The sequence below is a fragment of the Cyprinus carpio genome, chromosome A13, assembly GCF_018340385.1.
Source record: "Cyprinus carpio isolate SPL01 chromosome A13, ASM1834038v1, whole genome shotgun sequence".
Classification (NCBI taxonomy): Eukaryota; Metazoa; Chordata; class Actinopteri; order Cypriniformes; family Cyprinidae; genus Cyprinus; species Cyprinus carpio.
Genome location: NC_056584.1, coordinates 13,863,587 through 13,885,508, shown reverse-complemented (window position 1 = coordinate 13,885,508; position 21,922 = coordinate 13,863,587). Strand labels below are relative to the sequence as shown.

Genomic DNA, 21,922 nt, shown 5'->3' with positions numbered 1-21,922 from the left:
TTAACATAGATATACATGATATTATAAAGGCCAGACTTAATAAACAACCTTCATTAGTAGCAGACAAATATAATGGTAAATTATATAAATATAAATGCATAAAATATCAGTTTCTCAAAAATATTTCTGACACATCTAAAATAAGCATTATTAGTTATTGATAATAGGGCTACTGCATTTTTACATTTTGGTATAGGTAACAAACATTACATGTATATATTCACGAATTTATTCATCATAATGAGATTAGGCATTTGTAATGTGCTTTTGTGAATTTTATATATGTTTGTTTATATTTATTTAAGTGTGACATTACAGGTGTATGCCTGTAAACAATACAGAATTGTTTAACAAGGCCAATCAGGCGCATATCTTTATATGAACCTATTATAAACTGTATGTTATAAAGTGTAGGGTAAAGCAGGCTGATTTACCCATTAGCCTATAAATCTCAAGTATAGCAGAACACAGCAGATGAAAAAAGACAAGTTCCCAGTTCTGTTTGAGTGTCACGTGAACTCCTGCAACCAATCCATTTCCACCTTTTCCTTCTCTCCTCTAGGGTCAGTCGAGTCGGAGAAGCGGAGAAGCGATGGCGGTTCTCTCATAGACTTCACCAAGCAAAGTTTTAGCTTCTCGGAAAAAGTCTTTGAATCTACGCGAGAGGGGAAAAGCCGTCAGTTTTTGGAGTGCTGGTGAATGACTGAAGCGCGCACTTGACTGACTGTGGAGCGTTTACTGCTGTACGCGCGCGCGACGTGTCCTTGGCCACGGCAGAATTTTGGGAGCCGCAGTTACGTTACTAGTTTGTGAACTTCGGAGAGAGCTAATGCGTTAGCACAGCTCTTTAGCCCGCTCGTGTAAAGTGTTTCAACTAAGTAAGCCGGAGAGTGTCTATATGGACGATCTGTACATGTAGACACGCAAGTTAATTAGTAACTTATCTTAGGTAGTGAAATAAATCGTGTGTACGTTTAGCTTGATTCATTCGCTTGGGATGAGCAGGTACTTTGCACCTGTAGCCTCACGGCTTAAACCTCTCTGGACTTTCCCGGTTGGGTATGTTGTTTACCTTCATTTTTACAAACATTAAATTAGTTTGTACTTCTGGTTGCGCTGAAATCGACAGACTGATGATGATGTAGCTTTTACTCTCAAAAGTAAACTAAAGAATTAGTGTAGCAGATATTCCGGCTAATGCTGATGTCCCAGCTTCAGAGACACTTCCACTTGGTTATCTGGCTTACGTGGAAACAAAGCAATGCGTCTCTTAACCTCTATTAAGCCGGATTTAACCTGATCCATTAATGATATAAAGTGACCTAGCTGGGGTTCTTACGAACATTTTTGTGTGCACGTGTCATTGAGGAATACGACTATTGGACTAGTTTACTTTGATTTGACACCACGGCACCCTATGGTGCTCCTGCAGGCACCGAGACATGGATGTTCCCCAGGCCGTTTTCCCAAACGGTGAGGGGCGCCTGAGCCTCCAAGACCATGTCTGGACGGAGTCCTCCAGCTCGGAGACTTGGGCTCACTCTGCCCCCGTGTGTCCCCGCTCGCTCTGGACCGCGGTGTTTGACTACGAGGCCAGCGGGGAGGACGAGCTCAGCCTGCGGCGAGGAGACGTGGTGGAGGTCCTGTCTAAGGACGCTGCCATCTCGGGAGACGAAGGCTGGTGGACTGGGAAAATTAACCATCGCGTGGGCATCTTCCCATCTAATTATGTTACTTACCAACCAGTCATTTATAGAGCGGTAGGGGCTCGCGAGAGTGACCCGTCCGCCCCTGTCCGGATACCGTTCTCTGAACTTGTTCTACAAGAAATCATCGGCGTCGGTGGTTTTGGCAAAGTCTACCGGGGGACCTGGAAGGACCAGGAGGTCGCAGTGAAGGCAGCTCGACAGGACCCCGACGAGGACATTAAAGCGACTGCAGACAGTGTTAAACAAGAAGCTAAACTTTTCTCGATGCTTCAACATCCTAATATTATTAAACTAGAGGGGGTGTGTTTGGAGGAGCCTAACCTGTGTCTGGTCATGGAATATGCCCGAGGAGGGACTCTCAACCGCGCTTTGACGGGCAGGAGGATCCCCCCTCATATCCTCGTGAACTGGGCTGTCCAGATCGCCAGAGGCATGCAGTATCTCCACGAGGAGGCTGTGGTTCCCATTATTCACCGAGACCTCAAATCCACCAACAGTAAGATAATTACCACACACTCATTAATGCCTCCTTATCTTGACCAAGAATTGCATGTATTTGCTCTACTGTAGAAACACACACGAGGTTATCACATTGGTATTTCCTTTCGCAATTAGCACGTTAATCATTAATCGTTTACAAAGCTTATCATTAGAACATCAACCTTTTTTCCATATAAGCCTGTGTTTGGACCATAAAGGATAGGAATGGAACAGCACGTGCTCATACTTATAACATGGGTCATCTAGGAATATTCTAGAAAAATTTAATGCAACCTGTGTGTAATGTAGGGAACTGTGGACTCTTGTCTTCTATCTAAAAGCAATATGATTCTTAAAGTAAACCACTAGCTTGTAAAATCTAAACCCAGAAGAAAAGCTATAAAATTGATGAATTTTCTGAGATTGAATGGACCCTTTGTAGTTAATGTTAAAGACACTGGATCCTTCCAAGTCCTTCTGGCAACTTCAGCACTTGCTCATCTTAGAGTACAACCTAAGTTGCAAGTTTTTAAATATTTAAAAAAAAACTTGTATGCTTACACTATTTCTTAAAACCCTCTCTGTTGTTGCTTGTACTGTTCTAGACAATGTTTAAAACTTGGCTGCCATTTCTCATGTTATTGCCTCCCTAAGATTCAAAGCTTTAGACAAAAGCAACTGCTAACTGAATAAATGTTAATTTATATTGTAGCAAAATATAGTTATAGTTATGTAGTGTATATATATACAAAACATACTTTATTTTCGCCCAGCTCTACTAAATGCCACCATAAGTCATGAAGATATTATAAATGTTATATTATATATATATATATATATATATATATATATATATATATATATATATATATATATATATAAACTATATCATATTTTTTCTCCACACCTTAATTTTCACTGACAAAAGAGCAGGCTGTTTGAAAACTGCACCTGCGCTTCAACAGTGGATTTGAGTCGTGTTTTAGCAGGGTTTCTTGGTTTAGAGTTGCACAGTCAGCAAGTGATAAACCACTGGCTATCTTCAAGCTTTTCAAAAGAGCTGTAGGAATGATTTCTTCTGAATGAGTGTGACCCTGGGCAGGTTGTGAAGTTAAGAGGTTAGAGTTTGAACAGCTGCTGTCCTCCTTGAGAAACTGCCTATCTGCTAACAAGGTTCAGAAAACTCAGATCTGGAAATATGTCTTCGTAAAGAAGCACTAAGTCTGAATATTAATATATTATAGAGTCCTTGTTATCGAGAGAGTTTCTTTCATGTAAATGGGGATATTTGCCCTTTTTCTAAAAACAATACTATAGCTGTAAGGGATACTGCATGACAATGAGATTGTCCTATCATGTTTCTTAGTCATAGATGAAGTTGGGAAAGACCCTAATGCTTTTCTGCCTTAGGTATGCAATACATTGGTTAACCAATACCTAAAAGAGGCATTTCAGATGTTGTGCTTAAACGTTAAGTAACTTGTCTGACTAATACTCACAAAAATCTTTAAACTCAAATATAGTCTTGAATGCTGTACAGATTTGATCAGCTGGTAACACTGACCTGATCATGTAAATCTATTCAGCAGCTTTATTCCATGAATTTTTGAACAAGCTGTTTCTATTATACAAGGCCATTCAAAAAGTATTTTATGCTCATCAATATAATAAAATATAATTAAAAACTAATATTGTGAATTTGAAATATTATTCAAAACAAGTTTTTTTGTTTTTGTTTGTTTTAATATATTTTCAAATATAATTTATTCTTGAGGACAAAGCTGATTTTTTCAGCAGCAATTACTTCAGTCTTCAGTGTCACATGATCCTTCAGAAATCATTCTAATAATTTAGATTTGGTGCTCAAGAAACATTTCATATCAATAATGTTGAAAACAGTTTTTAAGGAATTTTAAGGATTATTTGATGAATAGAAAGTAAAAAAAAAAAAAAAATTACATTGTAAGTGTCTTTACAGTAAAGTTTGATAAAATTAATGCATTTTTGCTTAATAAAAGTATATATTTTTTTAAAAAAACAACAACTTTTGAATGGTAGTGTAGTTATTTTCGGTCTGAAAATGTGTCATTCTCTCTGTTAAATTAGCAGAGTATATCCAGAACAATAAAATAGAGTGCATTCCACTATCGACAATAGACGCAATGTGGCACCCTGCCCCCGTTCAGCATGGCAGTGCTACTGTTAACGCAGCTCAGTTTGTTCATCTCTCCACAGGATTGTGACAAACAACACTGGAAGCTTGCTGACCTTAATTGAAAAAATAACGTGTGTTTGCTCAGTTCTTCACTCAAGACACCCACCCATCATGAGCCAGAGCTTTTCTGCTGCGTTCTTAAGGGGGACTCTTTGCCCTTTCAGGTTGCAGTACATTGTTTAGCAGGTTAAAGGTAGAGGGTACATTTTTAGGGAGCCACAAACAGCGAAGTCAAATAGTAGTCTCTCAAAAAGTAAGACATGAAATTAGATTTGGTTTTTGCCCACTCTTGCTTATCTGATTAATGATTATCTTTAAGATATAGCAAATACTTAGTTAAATGATGTTTTTGTGCCCTAATCTTTTAATACCTCACTTAAAAGAATGTCGCTAACGAGGGGGCAAAAGCTTAACATAAGTTTGCACAATGGAATGGTCAAGCACTGGTTGCTAGGTGACTGCCAACCCGAGAATGCCCCGACTCCTGGGCCTGAAAGGCTTATTTTCATTATTTTTAATCTCCTCAATGGCTGCTGTTTTCTCTCCAAGACAGGGAGCTTCCCCTGATTGGGGGCAAGGAAAATTGCAGAACTGTAGCCAGCAGCCCCTGTGAAACTCGGCACTGTGCCACACTTCAAAACTCAGTTTTGCAATTTCAGGCACATGAAGTGAAACATTAAGGAATCTCAAGCATGTGTGCTTTCCAAAATACATGCACGCACACACACACACACACACACACACACACACACAAATTCTCTCTCTCTCTCTCTCTCTCTCTCTCTCTCTCTCTCTCTCTCTCTCTCTCTCTCTCTCTCTTTTTCTGAGTGACAGCATAGAGAACAATGGCCTTGTTGGAGGGATAGAGACTCAGAGAGGGACCGTGGCGAACATACTACAGGCAGTGGTTATTGTCTCATGATCTAAAAATGTTTTTCTGGCCCATAAAACAGACACCATAGAAATCTGAGAAATGAAAAAAACATGCAAGAAAACTGCGGACAAATCAGAGCAGGATTGTTTTGAATTGGTACTATTAGTTCTAGAAGTTTTTCATTTTTATTTATTTATATAATTTATTTTGTTTCAGGTTCACAGAAAAGAGCGGCTCTTCTTTAGTAATAAGACAGCATTCATATCCAACCAACTGGTTAACTGAAAGCGGCATAAGATATTAATAATGATTGTGTAATAGGTTGTGGGTGTGTAGAGTTATTCCATTAAATTTTAAGCTGTTGTTTACTGTTGTGTTGTTACTTCATGGAAAGCAAATCTAAAAGTGCACAGAAACCAACAGCTGAGATAAACCTGAAAGCATCAAACAGGTGAAACCTGTTCAAAATGGAATCCCATTTTTCATGTTTGTCCCAAAATGAAAGTTTTGTGAATTTTACCTGAGAACGTTCTAACATGCAGGTCTTTTATCTTTTAAAAGACACTGTGTGGTTAGTTTTTATTTGCGGTGTCCAGCATGTTTACAAGTTAAAAGGAAATGAATACAGTTGTAAAGGAACTAATATCCTCATTTTGAAACTAATAGTTTCAGCTCTAAATTCTGATTGGATGGCTTTCTCTGGCTTATTGCATTAATAAATAAACATTGTGATTTCTGTACCACTATTGTACTGAACGGGAGAAAAAGTTGTATTAACAATTTGAGACCGTTATACTAAATGTCTTACATTGTAACAGGTCAACAGGAGTGTAGTCAAGGCCAGTCCTCACCACTGTATACTGTATTTATTACACATTGATGTTGATTAAATTGGATAAATGTCAAGGACAGAACTGGTGAAAAGTAATCCTACTCCTCCTGACCTCAGGACGTTCCTCACTTCAAAGCAAGCTGGCCTACATTCCCATGTTGTTTGTCATTTGGTACGAGTCTGTATTGTAAACTAGAGCGACTTTTATGTCACTCTGAGTTCTTCATGTAGGCCTGTGTCCTTGAAGATTCCACTTCATGATAAAAGAGTGGAAATATGAGCATCCTCTTAGCATTTCTGTATTATTGTTCATTGACATAAATGCTCAAATGCTAAGGCTTGCACATAGAAAACATTCCCATCATACCTTAAAGTGGCTGATCTGCCCTTTTTTGTTGTTGTCTTTTCAGTTTGTTTTGTCACTGCTGACTTTTACAATTTTTTTTTTATAACTAATATAGTATAAATAAATAAAACATTTCTCCTGTCTTTTTTTTTTATTTTAGTTTTATTACTTGAAAAAATTGAGAATGATGACATTGGTCGAAAAATCCTGAAGATTACTGACTTTGGCCTGGCCCGCGAGTGGCACAAAACGACCAAAATGAGTGCAGCTGGCACTTATTCCTGGATGGCTCCTGAGGTCATCAAGTCCTCTCTGTTTTCCAAAGGGAGTGATGTCTGGAGGTAAGCTGTTATTTTAACTTAATTGCTATGTTGAGCACAAAGCCTGTTATTATCGTGAGTTAGTTACTTGAGGTTAGACAATCACTCAGGCATCATAGGTGCACTACCAGCTTTTCAAAAATTCAAGCAGGCTTATTATCCTTCTATGTTGCATCATTTGAGCATTTTTTAAATATATTTATCATTTTTAGATTCTGTATTTTACCTAATATTTGTGTGCCGTGAATATACAAACACAGTAGAAAATTGTCTTTAGCTTGCCAGCTCCAAACTGTATTGGAAGTGTTCCAAATCAGTCACTTGAGAGAATAAGTTTCCATTTGGATGCTGCTTTAAAAGGGAACTCCTCATGTAGGCATGTAGGTTTTGGAACACAGCTAAAACAGAATATGTAGTGGTTGATTTTGTTTTTAGGTTAACAGAAACTTTAGGTCAGTTTGAGCTAGTACGGCATTTTAGTGGTGATCCAGCTGCCCTTGTAACTTAAATGTGAAGACTCATTATTTTTCAAACGTTCTCACGCCACTTTGGTCAGACATTGCTTACAGTATGCCAACACATGATTGGTTTCCCTTCTCTCTTTCCTGACATTGCTAGAACATTTTCATTCCCTTGCTTTGCCTTTCATGAGGTTAAGAAGAGAACTTGAGTCATTTTAGAAATATTTAGCAATTATTAAATGTTAGCTTTGGGATCAATTTGCGCACTTCAGGTGCATTCAGTGTACAACCTTTTATCAGGGAAAAAGTGCTAAGTGCACCAAAGATGCCAGTCTCGTTAATATTATTGTACGTAAACGCTGTTTATTCAGCCCATTTGTGTGATTAATACCAACCCACACCACACTGACACTTCCTTAATGCATTCTATCCTCTGTCCAGCTATGGAGTCCTTCTTTGGGAATTACTGACTGGAGAGGTTCCTTACCGTGGCATTGACGGTTTGGCAGTTGCCTATGGAGTGGCTGTCAACAAATTAACCCTTCCCATTCCATCTACCTGTCCCGAGCCGTTTGCCAAGCTCATGGAGGGTAGGTCTGTTGGTAGTTCACTGATGGCACTCCTTTGTTTATCCAGTGGTTCACGATATGTTATTAACACACTATGCCATTTTTTGATGTTTGAGCAATGATGCCCTGTTCATCATCACCAGTTTGTCTCCGTACTATAAGTTGCTTGTGGGTTAATGGTAGTTAATGGTAGTCTGCATATCACAGATGATGTATATTGATGGTTAAACTAAGATATTCTAATTTGACTAGCTATTCGTTTTCTTGTCGCTAATGAAGTAACATTCTGCTGCTGTTATATAGAATAGAGCAGTGCTGGTTCATTAAAACAATCTGTTAAAATAGTTTAAACTGGCTCCTATTGCCAAGGAATTCTCATTTGATTGAGAAAAATTATAATTTCTTTTTCCTGTAATAATGAACGTTATGCAAAGAAAACTTTCATGCCACTGAAGTTCTCTATTGAAATGAATGGGATCATGTTACTGTGTGTCGCTGGCGGCATGAACAGGGATTAAGTGTGAACAAGTCCCACTGCAATCAGCAATGACAGTTCATTGAAATGATAACCTGTAGGATTCTAACACATTTTGTGCTCATAGAATGCTGGGACCAGGATCCCCACATCCGTCCGTCCTTTGCTTCCATCTTGGAGCAGCTGACTGCCATCGAGGAGGCTGTGATGGCCACCATGCCGCAGGACTCCTTCCACTCAATGCAGGAGGACTGGAGAGTGGAGATTCAAGAAATGTTTGATGAGCTACGCACTAAAGAAAAGGTCAGTTGATCAAGATTTTGTTGGGTTGTCTATTTCTGAGCTTGTTTTACATTGACTTTATAGTTTTGATTTGTGTGCCAAACACTGCACAGACTGTTTTGTAATGAGACAGTGGACCTATTTTGTTTTTTTGGTTCAGATTTAAACTTATCCTCTTAAACCCATCTATTAAAAAGGAAATGGCCTTAAGCGTTTGATAAAGTTAATATGATAAGCTGCTTCCAGTCCTAGCAGCTTGCTATGTTGAAAAGGATTTGTCATTGGTTGATCAAGAATGCTCTTTCCTGCAAGTCAGCTAAAACTTTATGTAGAAACTCTGACATTTTGTTCCACATACATTCTTGATCAGGGAATTTTTCCACTGCTGTAAATAGTCTTCTCACATAAATATTTTTCTTGTTTCGTGATGCACAAAACTTTTCCTCGCTAGTAAATAAACAAATTGTTCATTCATTAATGAATTGTCTAAATCATTCAAGTGCATTTCTTGGCAGACTGCCCCAAAGCTTCTTACAGAAGTTATTCATAAGAGATTTGGCCAAACGGCTTTACTCCATGTGGCCGGAAAACTGTTTTGATTAATGCTTAACAATTCTTCCTGCAAGTTTTATACATGTGGATTATTCTGTTCAAAAGATTTGAAGAAGTAAACTAACTCCATCATGAAGATGATTTTTTTTTTTTTTTTTTACCAAAAGACAGGATTTCCATTGCTGTATTCAAGTTTAAAGTGTAAGTCAGAGCAAAAGTGAAATGTAGAGAACGAGAGAAGAAGCAGTTCTTAAGTATTTATTTACTAGCTCATAAATAGTGCTGCTGTTGTGTGAATAACTCACTCGCAGGTCTCACATTATAGTCATGTTTGTGGTGCTCAAGGGTAAACCCAAGAAAAGAAGATTTGAAATGAGCTGTTCAAGGCAGATCGGTATCTGAGCTCTGTCCTCCAAGGCCAAAGGAAGTGAAACTGCCATTCATACCATTGATGTTTTTTTTTTTTTTTTTTAACTTGTAGACACAGTAGAGTCATAAACATGAGAACTGTTCAGTTTTGCTTCCCTAGGCAGTGATTCAGTATATCAAAAACCTTGGCCATTGTTTGTTTGGTCATAAATTCAAGAAATTGGTAAATCGAAAATGAAATGATATTATTATTCCCCACCATTATGTCATGTTTGGATAAACTGTTTATAGATTCTTCACCAAATTTACTGATCATGAATGTCCTTCAAAACAACAGGAGCTCCGTTCACGTGAGGAGGAGCTGACGCGAGCAGCCCTTCAGCAGAAGTCTCATGAAGAGCTGTTGAAGAGGAGGGAACAGCAGCTGGCCGAGCGGGAAATTAATGTGCTTGAGCGTGAGCTCAACATCCTTATATTCCAACTCAACAAGGACAAGCCCAATGTTAAGAAACGAAAGGGCAAGTTCAAGCGCAGCCGCCTCAAGCTCAAAGATGGCAACCGCATCAGCTTACCCTCAGGTTCGAGCTCTATGATTTTTTTGTGAACTGACACGACTGACAGATTTTCTCTTGTAGTATTAGAATTGTGAAGTGAGTTGATGTTATTGTAAATTGTGGCTGAAGTAAAAATGTGATTTAAATCCTACAAAGGGATAACCTTATTTGTGTTCAACAGATTTTCAGCATAAAATCACAGTTCAGGCTTCTCCGACTATGGACAAAAGAAGAAGCCTCAACAGCACTAACTCCAGCCCTCCCAGCAGCCCTACACTGATCCCTCGCCTCAGAGCCATTCAGTGTAAGTGCCCACTCTTTTCACACATTCATACAGCATCTGCTAAATTGATATTTTCCAATACTTTTGAGATTTTGGGTTTAAAAAACCATCAGACATATTTCTGTTTGCAAATAGAAGTTTAAAGTTTTAGTCTTTATTTTAACCGGAAGTTCCACCATTTATCTTCTTACAAAAAAACTGAAAATGAAACTGAAATTCAAAGAAACATCATTGTCGTAAACTAAGATCAAGATTGGCCCATATCCCTTCTCTGTTTAAATGTTTGCCAGTTTCAATACAGTAAAAACAAAATCATGTACCAAAGACAGTCACACTAATCAATTCATTCATGAACAACTCAGTGTGACGAAAAAATCCATTCAGGTCATTGCCAGTGAGTCTGAATCTTATGTTTGTTACACGTTTGTAACATATTTTCTTCCCATCAGTGAGCCACCCAAGTGACACTAGCCGAAGGGGCAGTATGTTTGTGTATCACCAGGATGTGGATATCACAAGCGAGTGTAAACCTCCTAGTGGGTTTAGGAAGAAAGGCAAGGAAACTGTGGTCCTGTGAGACAAAGCCACAGCATCTAACTGTGTGTTGGTGTGATTCCTGATCACTACTGCTCTGGCTTCACAGCATCTCTGTTTGTTTTGGTGACTTTGGGATACAAATGGCTGTCGTAACACATTGCTTGATGCTTTTGAATTTTAATGGTTTGTAATGAGTTTGCTTTGACTGCCTTTGGGGATCAAGTATATTTTGATAGACCTTGAGCTGGTGCTTTAATAGTTTAAGGTCAACCCAGTATTCTTCTGTATTCTTATTAACCATTTTCGAGGATGATTGTAATGATCTAACACTTGTTCACCAGTGATAATTGACTAAAAAAAGCTGTTGCTACTGTGAAGGACTAATATATTGAATCTCAGTCTGTGGTGTGACAAATTGGGAATGGCAGTTAAGAAATGTTCTGTTAGTATTAGCAATTCTGTTTCAAATTCTATGTATTTTCATCTCTAGTGACCCTGGATGAGAGCAACAGGACATGGGGTCGAAGCACCAATTACAAACCTGAGGAGTTTGAAGATGTTAAGAAAGGGTTTAAGAAGAAGGGCCGCACTTGGGGACCAAGCTCTGTGCAGACCAAGGAAAGAGGAAATTGTGCTGAAAGGTTAGAACTAGTGTTTATTTTTGTGTGTGCTCCTTTTTTTACAAAGACAAAATATTTTTTGTGTGTGATTTAAGCGTGTAATGTATGTTACCTTTTTTAATGATTCAGTAAATCTGATGATTGTCGGTGTCACTGTCATTTTGTCTTCAGAGTTCGACCTCTTTCAGATGGAAGCAGTCCCTGGTCCACTAGTCTTATGAAGGCCCAGAATTCTGTTCCATTGGCTGCATTATTTGCGGAGCAGGGTATGTAAAGAAGGCTCACCTTCCATTTATTTTTATCATGTACTCAATTTTCATCGCTGTTTGTTATATCTTTTATCCGTGTTACAAAGAAATGACATTAATGTTGCTTTGTTCGAAATAGCCCCCATACCCTCATTCACTATTCCCTACATTAGTCCACTAATCTAGTCCCGTTGAAGGAGTGAATCTAAATGCTGAGTGCACTGGAAGGGCTGCTGCTTTTGCATAATTTGTACTTGCTGTTTAAAGGGGGCATAACACAAACAGTTTCACCCAATCTCATGTTAATCTTGAGTACCTATAGAGTAGCACTGCTTCCTTCATATCTCCAAAAAGTCTTTAGTTTTATCATATTTATAAAAGAAAGATACAGCTTTACGATTCCCTCTGGAAAAAGCCGAGCTCCTGGAGGCGCGCCGGGGGTGGAGCTAAAGATTGACGAGCACTTGAGCGCAGAATGCCAACAAAACAGACATTTGATGCTGTTTCACTTACCGTCTGCATGATCATGACGGGGATCTTTTGTAGCTGGGACCGCTCCATCTTTCAGTATCAAACGATGTGCAAATCCAGCGTCGAACTGGGCCTTGTTTATAAAATGTTCGTAACAAACACGCTTGTGAAATTCCGTTGCTGCACCAGAAAAACAAACTGCATCCACTGTTTACATAACGCTGGGTTCTTTAGGAAGCTGAACTAAGTTATCTTTCCCTTATAACCAAAAACACACTTCTTTTGAAACATTCTTCCCGAGTGAGTCCTGTGCAGTGCTGCATGAAGCTCGTTGATGGGCGCGATCTCGCACTCGCTCTGGTCGATGCGTACGATGGTGCGTTTTTCTGGGAGAAATGCCCATATAAGGAGTTCCACCTTCGTCTACGTCATGAAGTGCCACAATAGAAAAAAACTTACATAAACTTGTACGAACCCGGAAGAAAGAATTTTGGCATAGAAATACTCCGTCATACGTCCAAATTGTTTTTTGAAACTTTGTCCACGGTTAGCATGAGAATCCAACTCTTTTAACAGTGTAAACAACTCTGAATGCATGGAACAGCATTGTACCCCCCCAATAATCATTTGAAAGCTAGAAAACTGGCAGCTCCAGGTGTAGAAGAGATTTATCTTGAACTGTCATGGAAACTAACATATATAAACTTTAATTTAACTAGTTAATAATAAATTACAAAGAAATGTATACCTGTGGGTGCATCTCAATCAGCTCCCTAGGTCAGTAGTTAGGGCACTGATCAGGGAGTCGTTTTAAGGGCTGTCTCAATCACAAAATCCTTCCAGTGCACATCCTTCCAGAAACATCGATACTCACTATGCTCCCTTGCCAGAAATTGCGTCACATTTCTAAAGCACTAAACCTAAACCACACGAGCACACTCGATAAATATAAATGACACCCAATAGAAGATTTGAAAACCTTTTTTTTTTTTTTTTTTTTTTTTATATAGAGGTAGTTAACACATCTAGTTAACATTTATAATTAATATTTAACTGAAATGTTGTAAGGACATTTCAGTTAAATCCAGTGACTGGATTTATGTACATGATATACTGGTTCAAAAGGTCGGGAGCTAAGGAGCTAATTAAGATGCACCCTGTATGATATTACACTGTACCCACATTGGACCAACGGTTTGGAAAATTAATGGATAGATGATTCAGCTGCAGGTGCCATCTTCAGGCGAGACGCGGGAATTCATTTGGCACAACCCACAGAGTGCATTTCGCATTTCTGTAGCTATTAAGTGTACATCAGTTTTACACTCGTTATTGAGGAGCATTATGGGTTTAAATGAATGCACTCAATAACATCCCCTATGGTTTCGGACCCCACAAAAAAGTAATATTGTGAAGTACTGTTAAGTGTTATTTGAATATACAATATTTTAAAATGTAATTTATTCCTTCTATGACAAAGCTGAATTTTCAGCAGTCATTACTCCAGTCTTCAGTTTCACATGATCCTTCAGAAATCATTCTAATATGCTGATTTGGTGCTCAATAAACTTTTTTTTTATTTTATTTTTTTTAAATCAGTGTTGTGCTGCTTCATTTTTTTTGTGAAAAGGGTTTTTATTTTTTTTACATCACTTTTGATCTGTTTAATGTGTCCTCGCTGAATAAGGTTTTTTTGTTTTGTTTAAAAAAAAAAAAAAAAAAACCTTACTGAACCCAAACTTTAACTGTTAACTTGTTTTATGTTGTTTTCCTAGGAACCAATAAAGGTGAAGTATGTTCTACTGATGGATCTGACAACAAACCAAAGCAACTGAAGTTCCCCAACCAGGTTTATATTGATCTACCTCTGTGGAAAGATGAACAGGGGGAGAGCCAGGGGCCGGCCGGTGGAGGTGAGAGCCAGGAAGACCCAACAACATCCACGAGTTCCACCAGCACCACACCGCAGCACACACCCACCAACAGCCTGAAGCGCACCACCACACGCCGGCGCACAGACACTGTTCTCTATGGCTGTGCCTCCATCCTGGCATCTGTCGCATTCGGCTTCGACCTGCGAGAGGTTTGTACGAGTGCTGCTAATGAAGAACCAGAGCTACGTGAGGAGAAGAAAAAACGAGAGGGCCTGTTTCAGCGTGCCACTCGCTTCCGCCGCAGCACCAGCCCCCCTGGTGGCCGCGCACGCAAAGATGAGGTTACCGCAGGACCCGTAAACCTACTCGCCATGTCATCGATTTTTGAGTGCAACTCCACCAAGTGCCTCCTGCAGTCAGATTTTGAGGGGTCTGGGTATAACCCAATGAACGAGACTCCAGCTAGCAATTCCCAGACACATCAGCATCCAGGCACTAGTGATGTTCTTCCCTCAGCCCCTGTACAAGATCACACTTCTGGATCCAACTCTCGGCTTAGGAGAAAGAAGTCCAGCCCTGCTGTGTGTCAGACCAGTGAGTGATCTCTTAAAATTCTATACTATTTTGTCAAAATAATAAAAAAAAAAAAAAAAAATGTATAAAGTATATAATTGATCGATTTAAATGATACAAGTGAATATAGACATCACAACATTATAATTTACACTAAGTAAAATTTGTATTTTAGATGACTTTGAACGGTTTTTAATAGAGATGAACTGATCGACCGGCCAGGGACCGGAATTAGCCGATTTTCTGCGTGATCGGCCTGGACAAGTTCCGAGCCGGTCCGTTTTGACATCACACCTACGCTCACATGCGCATGTAAACATGTCGTCAGCGTGGAAGTTCTTCACTGTGAGTGAAGAAGACACATTTCTCAATCTGTAATATGTGTAGGGCCAAAATAAACAGTGGGAGAACCACAGGGCTCGATTAACACTTGTCTGGGACAAGTAGATTTTTTACAATCCAGGTGAGAGAGAACTTCACTTGCCCGACCGGACCATAAGCCTTATTAAAACATCAATAACAAAAATAACCAGGGAAGCACTGAAACTTGGCCACCAAAAATTTTCATGCAAGAATGATTGTGATTCGATGAGGCTCGTGCAGCATGAATGAGAGAAACTCATTCAGAAATCAAAACAAATGAGCGCAACAACACACAATGTAATTCACAGAAAGTTGTAGTATTTCAATAAACAAGAAGTTAAAGTTAAGTAAAGTAAAATTTAGATTATTGACTGTTTTTGCTCAATTTCACAAATGAAAATAGTTCCAGTCAAATCCACAGCACAGTGGGTCTCCAAGCAGCACACAGTGTTGGTGTACTGAATGAATCCACATTTTTGAATGAATCAGTGAGTCAATGATTCAGTGACCCATTCATAAAGACAGTCACTTGCCTTGTGAATGCATTTATGGCACCTCAGCTTCATCAAACAGTCTGTGTAAATGCTTCTAATGCCACTTCAGATGCAGTAAATAATATGTAAATGTTTTATTATATTGTTATTAAATTATATATTTTATCTAAAAAATATATTATCAAAATTTTCTAAATGTAAAAATAAATGGAAATGAGTATGTGAAATTTAACTTTGAATACAGCAAGATAAAGATAATCAAAAAAAAAAATCTAATAACAGCTGATAACCATTATGGTAGCAATATGTTGTGCATCTTTAGTGCATTTAAGGGATTTTAAAAAAAAGTATAGAGGTTTTGCTCTGCTCATTACTGCATTAATCCAAGACAGTGAAGTTTTGTTTTTAAATATTGTTTATTAATGATGTTACTTTCTTTGCTTTAGTTAATGGCAACAGTAACCTCCAGGCCAGTCCACCTGATTCCTCTACCACTTCCCTGAAAAAGAAGGCTGATAGAGAGCCTGCTCAAGCGAAGCAAGCCTCCGGGGAACCAGTATCTAGACCCAGGCCCCTTTCCCTTAGAAGCAAACCTCACTCCTGGGGGCTTCTAAAGAACCGCAATAAGAGCTATTCTCTCGGGCACTACTCTGGGGAGAAGAGTGCCCAAAACTTGGACATGGTCCTCCCCTCAGAGGTCAAAATGGGCTGCTCTTTGCTGGATATGGACACAGAGGGTCAAAAACGAGACTGCACAGTTCCCCTCTGTCGAATACAGAGCTCACCAAGTAGACTGTCTGTCTTCGAACTGGAGAATGAGTTTTTATCCTGAAATAAGCTGCATCTGGAACAATCTTACGTTTGTCTTCAATCTGTCTGTTCAACATGACATTAAGTTGTTTTTTTCCCCAAGATTAATATCATGGCCTTTGATCAATATTTGAGCCATTGCTGCTGGAGATATTCTGTGCTACATTTATTTATATGCTGTTTACTTTGGTATGTAATTTAATATGAAGTGACATATATGAAGTGAATGATCAGCATTCCACTGAATTTACAGTTAGAATTGCTGGTTTGTAGTTTTTACAAAGTGACTTGATTTGTAAACCTTTTACACTGATGAGCAAGATCTCAGATTCTGTTAGAAACTATTGATTTTTAAAGTGTTCAGGCATTTTTGTCATTTGATTTCATATCATGTAATGTCACATGAAAGGCATAAACAGGGCCCACAGTGTTTATATAAATAATAATAGTTGTACAGATGAAGTGGCTTAGCTAATGTAGCTAACAGAACTTGTGTTTGCTTGCTCAAACAGCGCTTTCAAGTTCCCTACATAGCTCATTATTTTTCCTGTACTAATACATTACATTTTCAGGGTTTTGTCTTTTGTGACCTGTTTGAAATTGATTCCTGGTGGTCAGCATTAGTTCTTTCTGATCATTTTTTTTGGAACATTGTTTTTTCCTAAAGTTATATTGGATAGCCACCTCATGGACTCTCTCCTTTTATAGCTTTAAGTCAGATGCATTTTATCTAATTATGTCTTTTAGAAGTGAACACATGCCTTTAGCTTTTTAGGTTTCATAACCCAAATGAGAAGCTATATATAGTTCATTATGCTGCCAAATAGTGATAAATGAATTAGCTATATTGTTAGTGTCTATCAATATTGCAATTATTTCACAAATCATTCCAGTCTATACAAACCCTACAAAATGAATTTAACTAATAGATTTAAGCACAAGGATGCTACTTAAAAACTGTTACCGTCTGAGTAGCTTGTTTTTGAGATTTACGCTGCTGTAGTTTCTCTAAAACTTCAAAACAGAAAGTTTAAAATTATAATTGATTTATATGACGTGAAATCAAGATTTGGTGTACCTTTTCCTTACTTTCCATACTTCAGCTTGAACTGTGTGTAAGTGATTTAAAGTGTTTCTGCAAACCCAAATGCTTTTTTTTAGCTGTCATTCTATATATTCAAACTGTTTTCTTAATCATTACCCTGTGTAAAAGACTAATTTATTAGCTTGTTCATTGTCTAATGTGAACTTCAGTATCTTGCATTTCCGTTTTGTCTCTTTGTATCACTTAAGTTGTTATTTTGTATCTTCAAGATGTGGAGATTGAGATTCAGAACGATTATTTGAACAAATTGAAACATTTTGTGGTTGTAGGGTGTCCAATGGAAGAGTACTGTACTCTTAGTTTGTTGGAAAAGATGTGTTTGAGAAACAACTCAGTATTGAAAAGCTTATTATAGTAAGGACTAGAATTATTTACTGTAATTATCAGGATAAATGTATTGTCTGTTCAGAAATGATCACAGGATTTCCCACTGATTCCTGTTCAAAATCACCCGTTATGTGGTGATGTTTTGAAGGAAGAACAAACAATGTTTTGTAGCACTGTAATTTTTGAGTCATGTATTGATGATTGCTCATTACATTTATGCTGTTATTGTATTAAGACATAATGATTACTGTTAGTTTAGATATGCAACTGCACATTAGGATTCATAAGAACAAAGGGCTTGGAGAGACATTGTGGTGCTTCCTTTTTATGTCTTGCAATGATCAATACTAGATGAAGTAACAATAATATGATGCCTGTTTTTGAAGAATTCATCTGGTGTTCTTGTCTAAGCACAATCATGTCTCTTATTATGGGAGAACTGCAGAGATCAGACTGTTTTTTTTAAAGCAGTTTTATTTGGACCGATTCCGAAACGTGAAGGACACAGATGTGTGAATGACAGAAAAGCTTTAGAGAAAGCAACAGATGATTTATGTTTTCACCAAAGTTGAAGTCTTGGATTGTGAAATGATTTTGAAAGATTGTTACATGGTACACAATGCACTGCTAATAGTTTTACTGGTTTGCTTATTAGTGTCTGCTGTATTGAGCTCTGTTTTATCCCAGGTTTTACCCATGTGACCAGTTTAGATTTATGTTAAAAGCTGTTCTGTTCAGATGTGGACTGGTTATTTGCTCCAGGAGGGCTCAAAGAAAAAAGGGCTGAGCCCAGAATCATCTCCTTTATATCAAATTCTACTATTTTTACTGTACACAAGTGACCAATAAATACTTTATACAACATTTAAGCATTTCTTTTATAATTTATTTAGTTAAGCAATTCATTTGTTGCGTTTCAACACTGTGTATCATAATATTCAACTACTTCTGTTTTGTGTTCAGTTCTCAGCCCTAAAGGCGACTATTAGTTCATGTTTTTATTTCCATCATTCATTAGCCTTAAAGCTGAAGTGTGCATGCATTTTAATTGAAAAAACCTAACTTAATACTAAATATCTTCAAGTAAGCCATTAGTTGATTTTCCTGAGAAACACACACACACACACAAAAACACTTTCCACTGCTGTTGGCTCAAACCAGTGGTGTGATTAAAGGGTAGCACTATCTCTTTGTCCATCCAATGAAAGATAAGAGGGTTCAGGAAACCTGTATGTAAACAGTCATTGTTATTGCTGATGGTGCTAGCAGTGCAGAAATTACACACTTCAGCTTTAATGTAATCTCAAAGCAAAGCCAGGCTTATAGTCGGTTTTACAGTAAACATGACCTTGGTGAAAAATTGCAGACATTCCACTATGAAGTGTGTAATTTTCATGTTGAACAAAGATCCAGAAGCAGCCACACCCTGCAGGCAGATAAAACAGAAATGTTATAATCAAAACCAGAAATATTATGAATACTCTAAAAATACACGTGCGTCTAGTAAGTGGAAGAAGAGCACACTCAAAATTCTCGGAACTGAAACTCTTAGCAAAGTAGACAGTCTAATTTATCCTAGGGTGGTTGGAACTTGATCTGAGGGTGTCTCAAGAGTGCAATCTCTGTCTCGAATAACAAGTAGCATGCCTGTCCTCACTTTGTCTACCAACAATCAATGCCTGGGAGGGAACATGTCACGGACACCATCATTGATCTCAGGTGTTTCCCTTACTAAAGAAAGCATATCAGGTGTTACGTCTAAGGCTTACCTGTGGGAGACACTAAGCCCTCAGTGAGTGCTGATGCAGGTGCTGGGACTCCGCAAGCTTTTGTGGCCTGAGCGAGGAGTAACGGACATAGCCTGAAGGCAGTAGGTGGTTTTGGGACGTAGCCCCTCGATCACAAGCTCCTTGGAGCAACTGTCTGTTTCATAAACTTCCTATTTGGGAAAGATGGGATTGGTGAAGGTTTAGTATACTGAATTGGAGGAGTTTATCATAATTACCATAATTTTAAGTCATGGGCTGCCACGGTTATTCTAAAACATATTGGAAAACAACTGCCAAATTAAGTGGAAATTGCTTAAACCTATAATTTCACCTACATTTACTACTGTATATACACACTGAATTTGTACATTTATAATCTAGGGTTTTCTTACCTCTTCAACATCATTGTGCATAAGGTATATTCTAAATGTCAGTTTCTGCAGTTTTGTTACTCGTATCCTAGAGCCTTTCTGTCCTCGCAGGGGTGTCCTCGGAGGTCTGATCTGAACTGAAATGATCCGTCCTGTCACGGTCACCTTTATCTGCGGTGGGCTGAAACTGGCTGTAATTTGGAGGAAGTTATTTGGTGAGAAGTTCCACAGGAAGAAAAAAATATATATATAAAAGTTTGCTGTTATGCCTTCACAGACACTCTGTGTAATCTTCCTTCCTCTTTGATTGGCACATCTTTTTCAAAATCAACCATATGTGGATGGAAGATCGTTACAAATGTAGACAAATGTATATTATGTAAATTATAATTAAAATGATGCAGGATACTCACATTCCCACTGAGGGTAAAACCTGTGGCTCAGGACCCATGATGAGAAGCCCTCAGAGGAGAAAGAACGGACCCTGGCATAGTACCATTCTCTGGGATCTGACGTCGCCTGGCTCAAGTCACACTCCAGCAAGCGGATGCCCTGACAGTGCTCAGAATTAGTCCACTCTTTGTCTCCATATCTGAAATCAAGAGAAGTCACCAATATGAAACGTAAAGGATTCAGTTCGGGTGTTGCCGATATTGGCAAGTTAATTTATGTTCTTTGACAAGAAAGTTGTGCACGCTTACATTTTATACTGAACAAAATATGTCTGGTTCTTGACAGCTTTTTGTGGATGTTTCCAGTGTAAGACATTTCTGAAGTCCAAAGAATGGAACTTTACTTCAAGGGGAGCCAAATCATCTTGAAGAGAGGGGCTGCCAAAGATAGCACAAATGAAACTTTATATGGAAATCCTGCACATGTGCACATTCATTGCTTACATGCAGGCTGCCAATGGTTAAGTAAAAGGCTTGAATTGAAGCTAAATAACTGTTTGTATCAAAGTGTATAATTTAACAGATAATATTAGAAATATTACCGTGGTGCCATCATTGAATTTCAGTGCAAGAAACAAGCTTTTAAACTTACAGTCTGCCCAACAGAGAAGGATAATCGCAAAAAAAAGTTCCAGGCTTTGACGTCCAGTCAGGGCATACATGTTAACAGATCAATGACATTCTGGTGGTTCCACTCTGAGCCCTTTTAAACTGTACCACTTCCCTTCCCTTTTTTTTTTTTTTTTTTTTTTTTTTTGCTCACACCACAAATATGGTTCCAACTTTCTTTTTGTTTTTACACACAATTTAATTTAGTTTATTTTAAATAAATAAATAAATAATGTTTAGTTGGGTCCTTAGAATTTAACTCAGGGCTATTCAATTAGTTTCATTTGAGGGCCAGATTATTGAATTAAAAATCTGAAGGGGGGGGGGGTGCAAGGGGGTGGGGTCCTGTAACATTAGAAATGAAATTGAAAAGCATATTCAGCAGTAAAATTAATTAATATTACTAACAGTAACATCTATAAAAGGATAACATTAGATAAAGGTAGTATATTTTGAATATGTGTTTAATGGCATCTTTTTACTAAGTAGCTTATTATTAATGAAGGCCAGTACTTTTAATACCAATACTGCTACTGATTTTTCTATTAAATGCATTTTCCCTCAATTTTAGCCATCAGTTATAGCCATTTAACGTTAGACTATAACAGAAAGCCATTATTGTTAACATTTAACAGGCTCTGAAAAATAGGCTATAACAAATATAACAAATTTTAATTTAACTTAAAAAATATTCACACAAACTACCAACTGTATGTGCATAAACTATATATATATATTCATCTTTATTCAAGCTACAAAAGTTAATCAGCGTGCAGAGCAGTGAGTGATTTCCTTTTTCTTTGATTAACATCAATGACAGACTGCAGCAGGTTTCTCTTTAAAAGCAGATGCACATGATGTGCATCTGACACACATTCGCTTTTCTCCCAAATATTTATGATCATTTCGGAGTTTATAAATCATTTAAGACCGTGTTGCAAGGTGTGTGTCTGTGTCGTTAAAACGCTACCTACAATA

At 38.0% G+C, this 21,922-nt stretch overlaps 2 protein-coding genes across 4 annotated transcripts; one reads left to right on the top strand and one right to left on the bottom strand.

Moving 5' to 3' along the window:
* The first annotated feature begins 534 nt into the window (after positions 1–534).
* Positions 535–18,607, top strand: LOC109071996 (mitogen-activated protein kinase kinase kinase 21-like). Of its 3 annotated transcripts, XM_042768895.1 has the most exons (12): positions 535–2,205; positions 6,617–6,797; positions 7,679–7,827; positions 8,409–8,584; positions 9,822–10,062; positions 10,220–10,342; positions 10,771–10,875; positions 11,349–11,499; positions 11,650–11,744; positions 13,973–13,984; positions 14,075–14,665; positions 15,948–18,607. In XM_042768895.1, the coding sequence occupies exons 1-12, from the start codon at positions 1,443–1,445 to the stop codon at positions 16,331–16,333; spliced, it is 2,973 nt and encodes a 990-aa protein (XP_042624829.1). In that variant the 5' UTR covers positions 535–1,442; the 3' UTR covers positions 16,334–18,607. The 3 variants fall into 3 exon arrangements, with proteins under 3 accessions (XP_042624829.1, XP_042624828.1, XP_042624830.1); XM_042768894.1 differs by having other exon boundaries at positions 536–2,205; positions 13,973–14,665; XM_042768896.1 differs by lacking the exon at positions 10,771–10,875 and having other exon boundaries at positions 536–2,205; positions 13,973–14,665.
* LOC109071997 (interleukin-22 receptor subunit alpha-2-like) lies at positions 18,608–20,999 on the bottom strand. Its single transcript, XM_019088289.2, has 6 exons — positions 20,928–20,999; positions 20,585–20,717; positions 20,297–20,475; positions 19,905–20,074; positions 19,513–19,682; positions 18,608–19,169 (listed from the first exon to the last, which is right to left on the bottom strand). Exons 1-5 carry the CDS (start codon positions 20,995–20,997, stop codon positions 19,533–19,535), a joined length of 702 nt encoding a protein of 233 aa, XP_018943834.1. The 5' UTR covers positions 20,998–20,999; the 3' UTR covers positions 18,608–19,169; positions 19,513–19,532.
* Between the last annotated feature and the right edge of the window lie 923 nt (positions 21,000–21,922).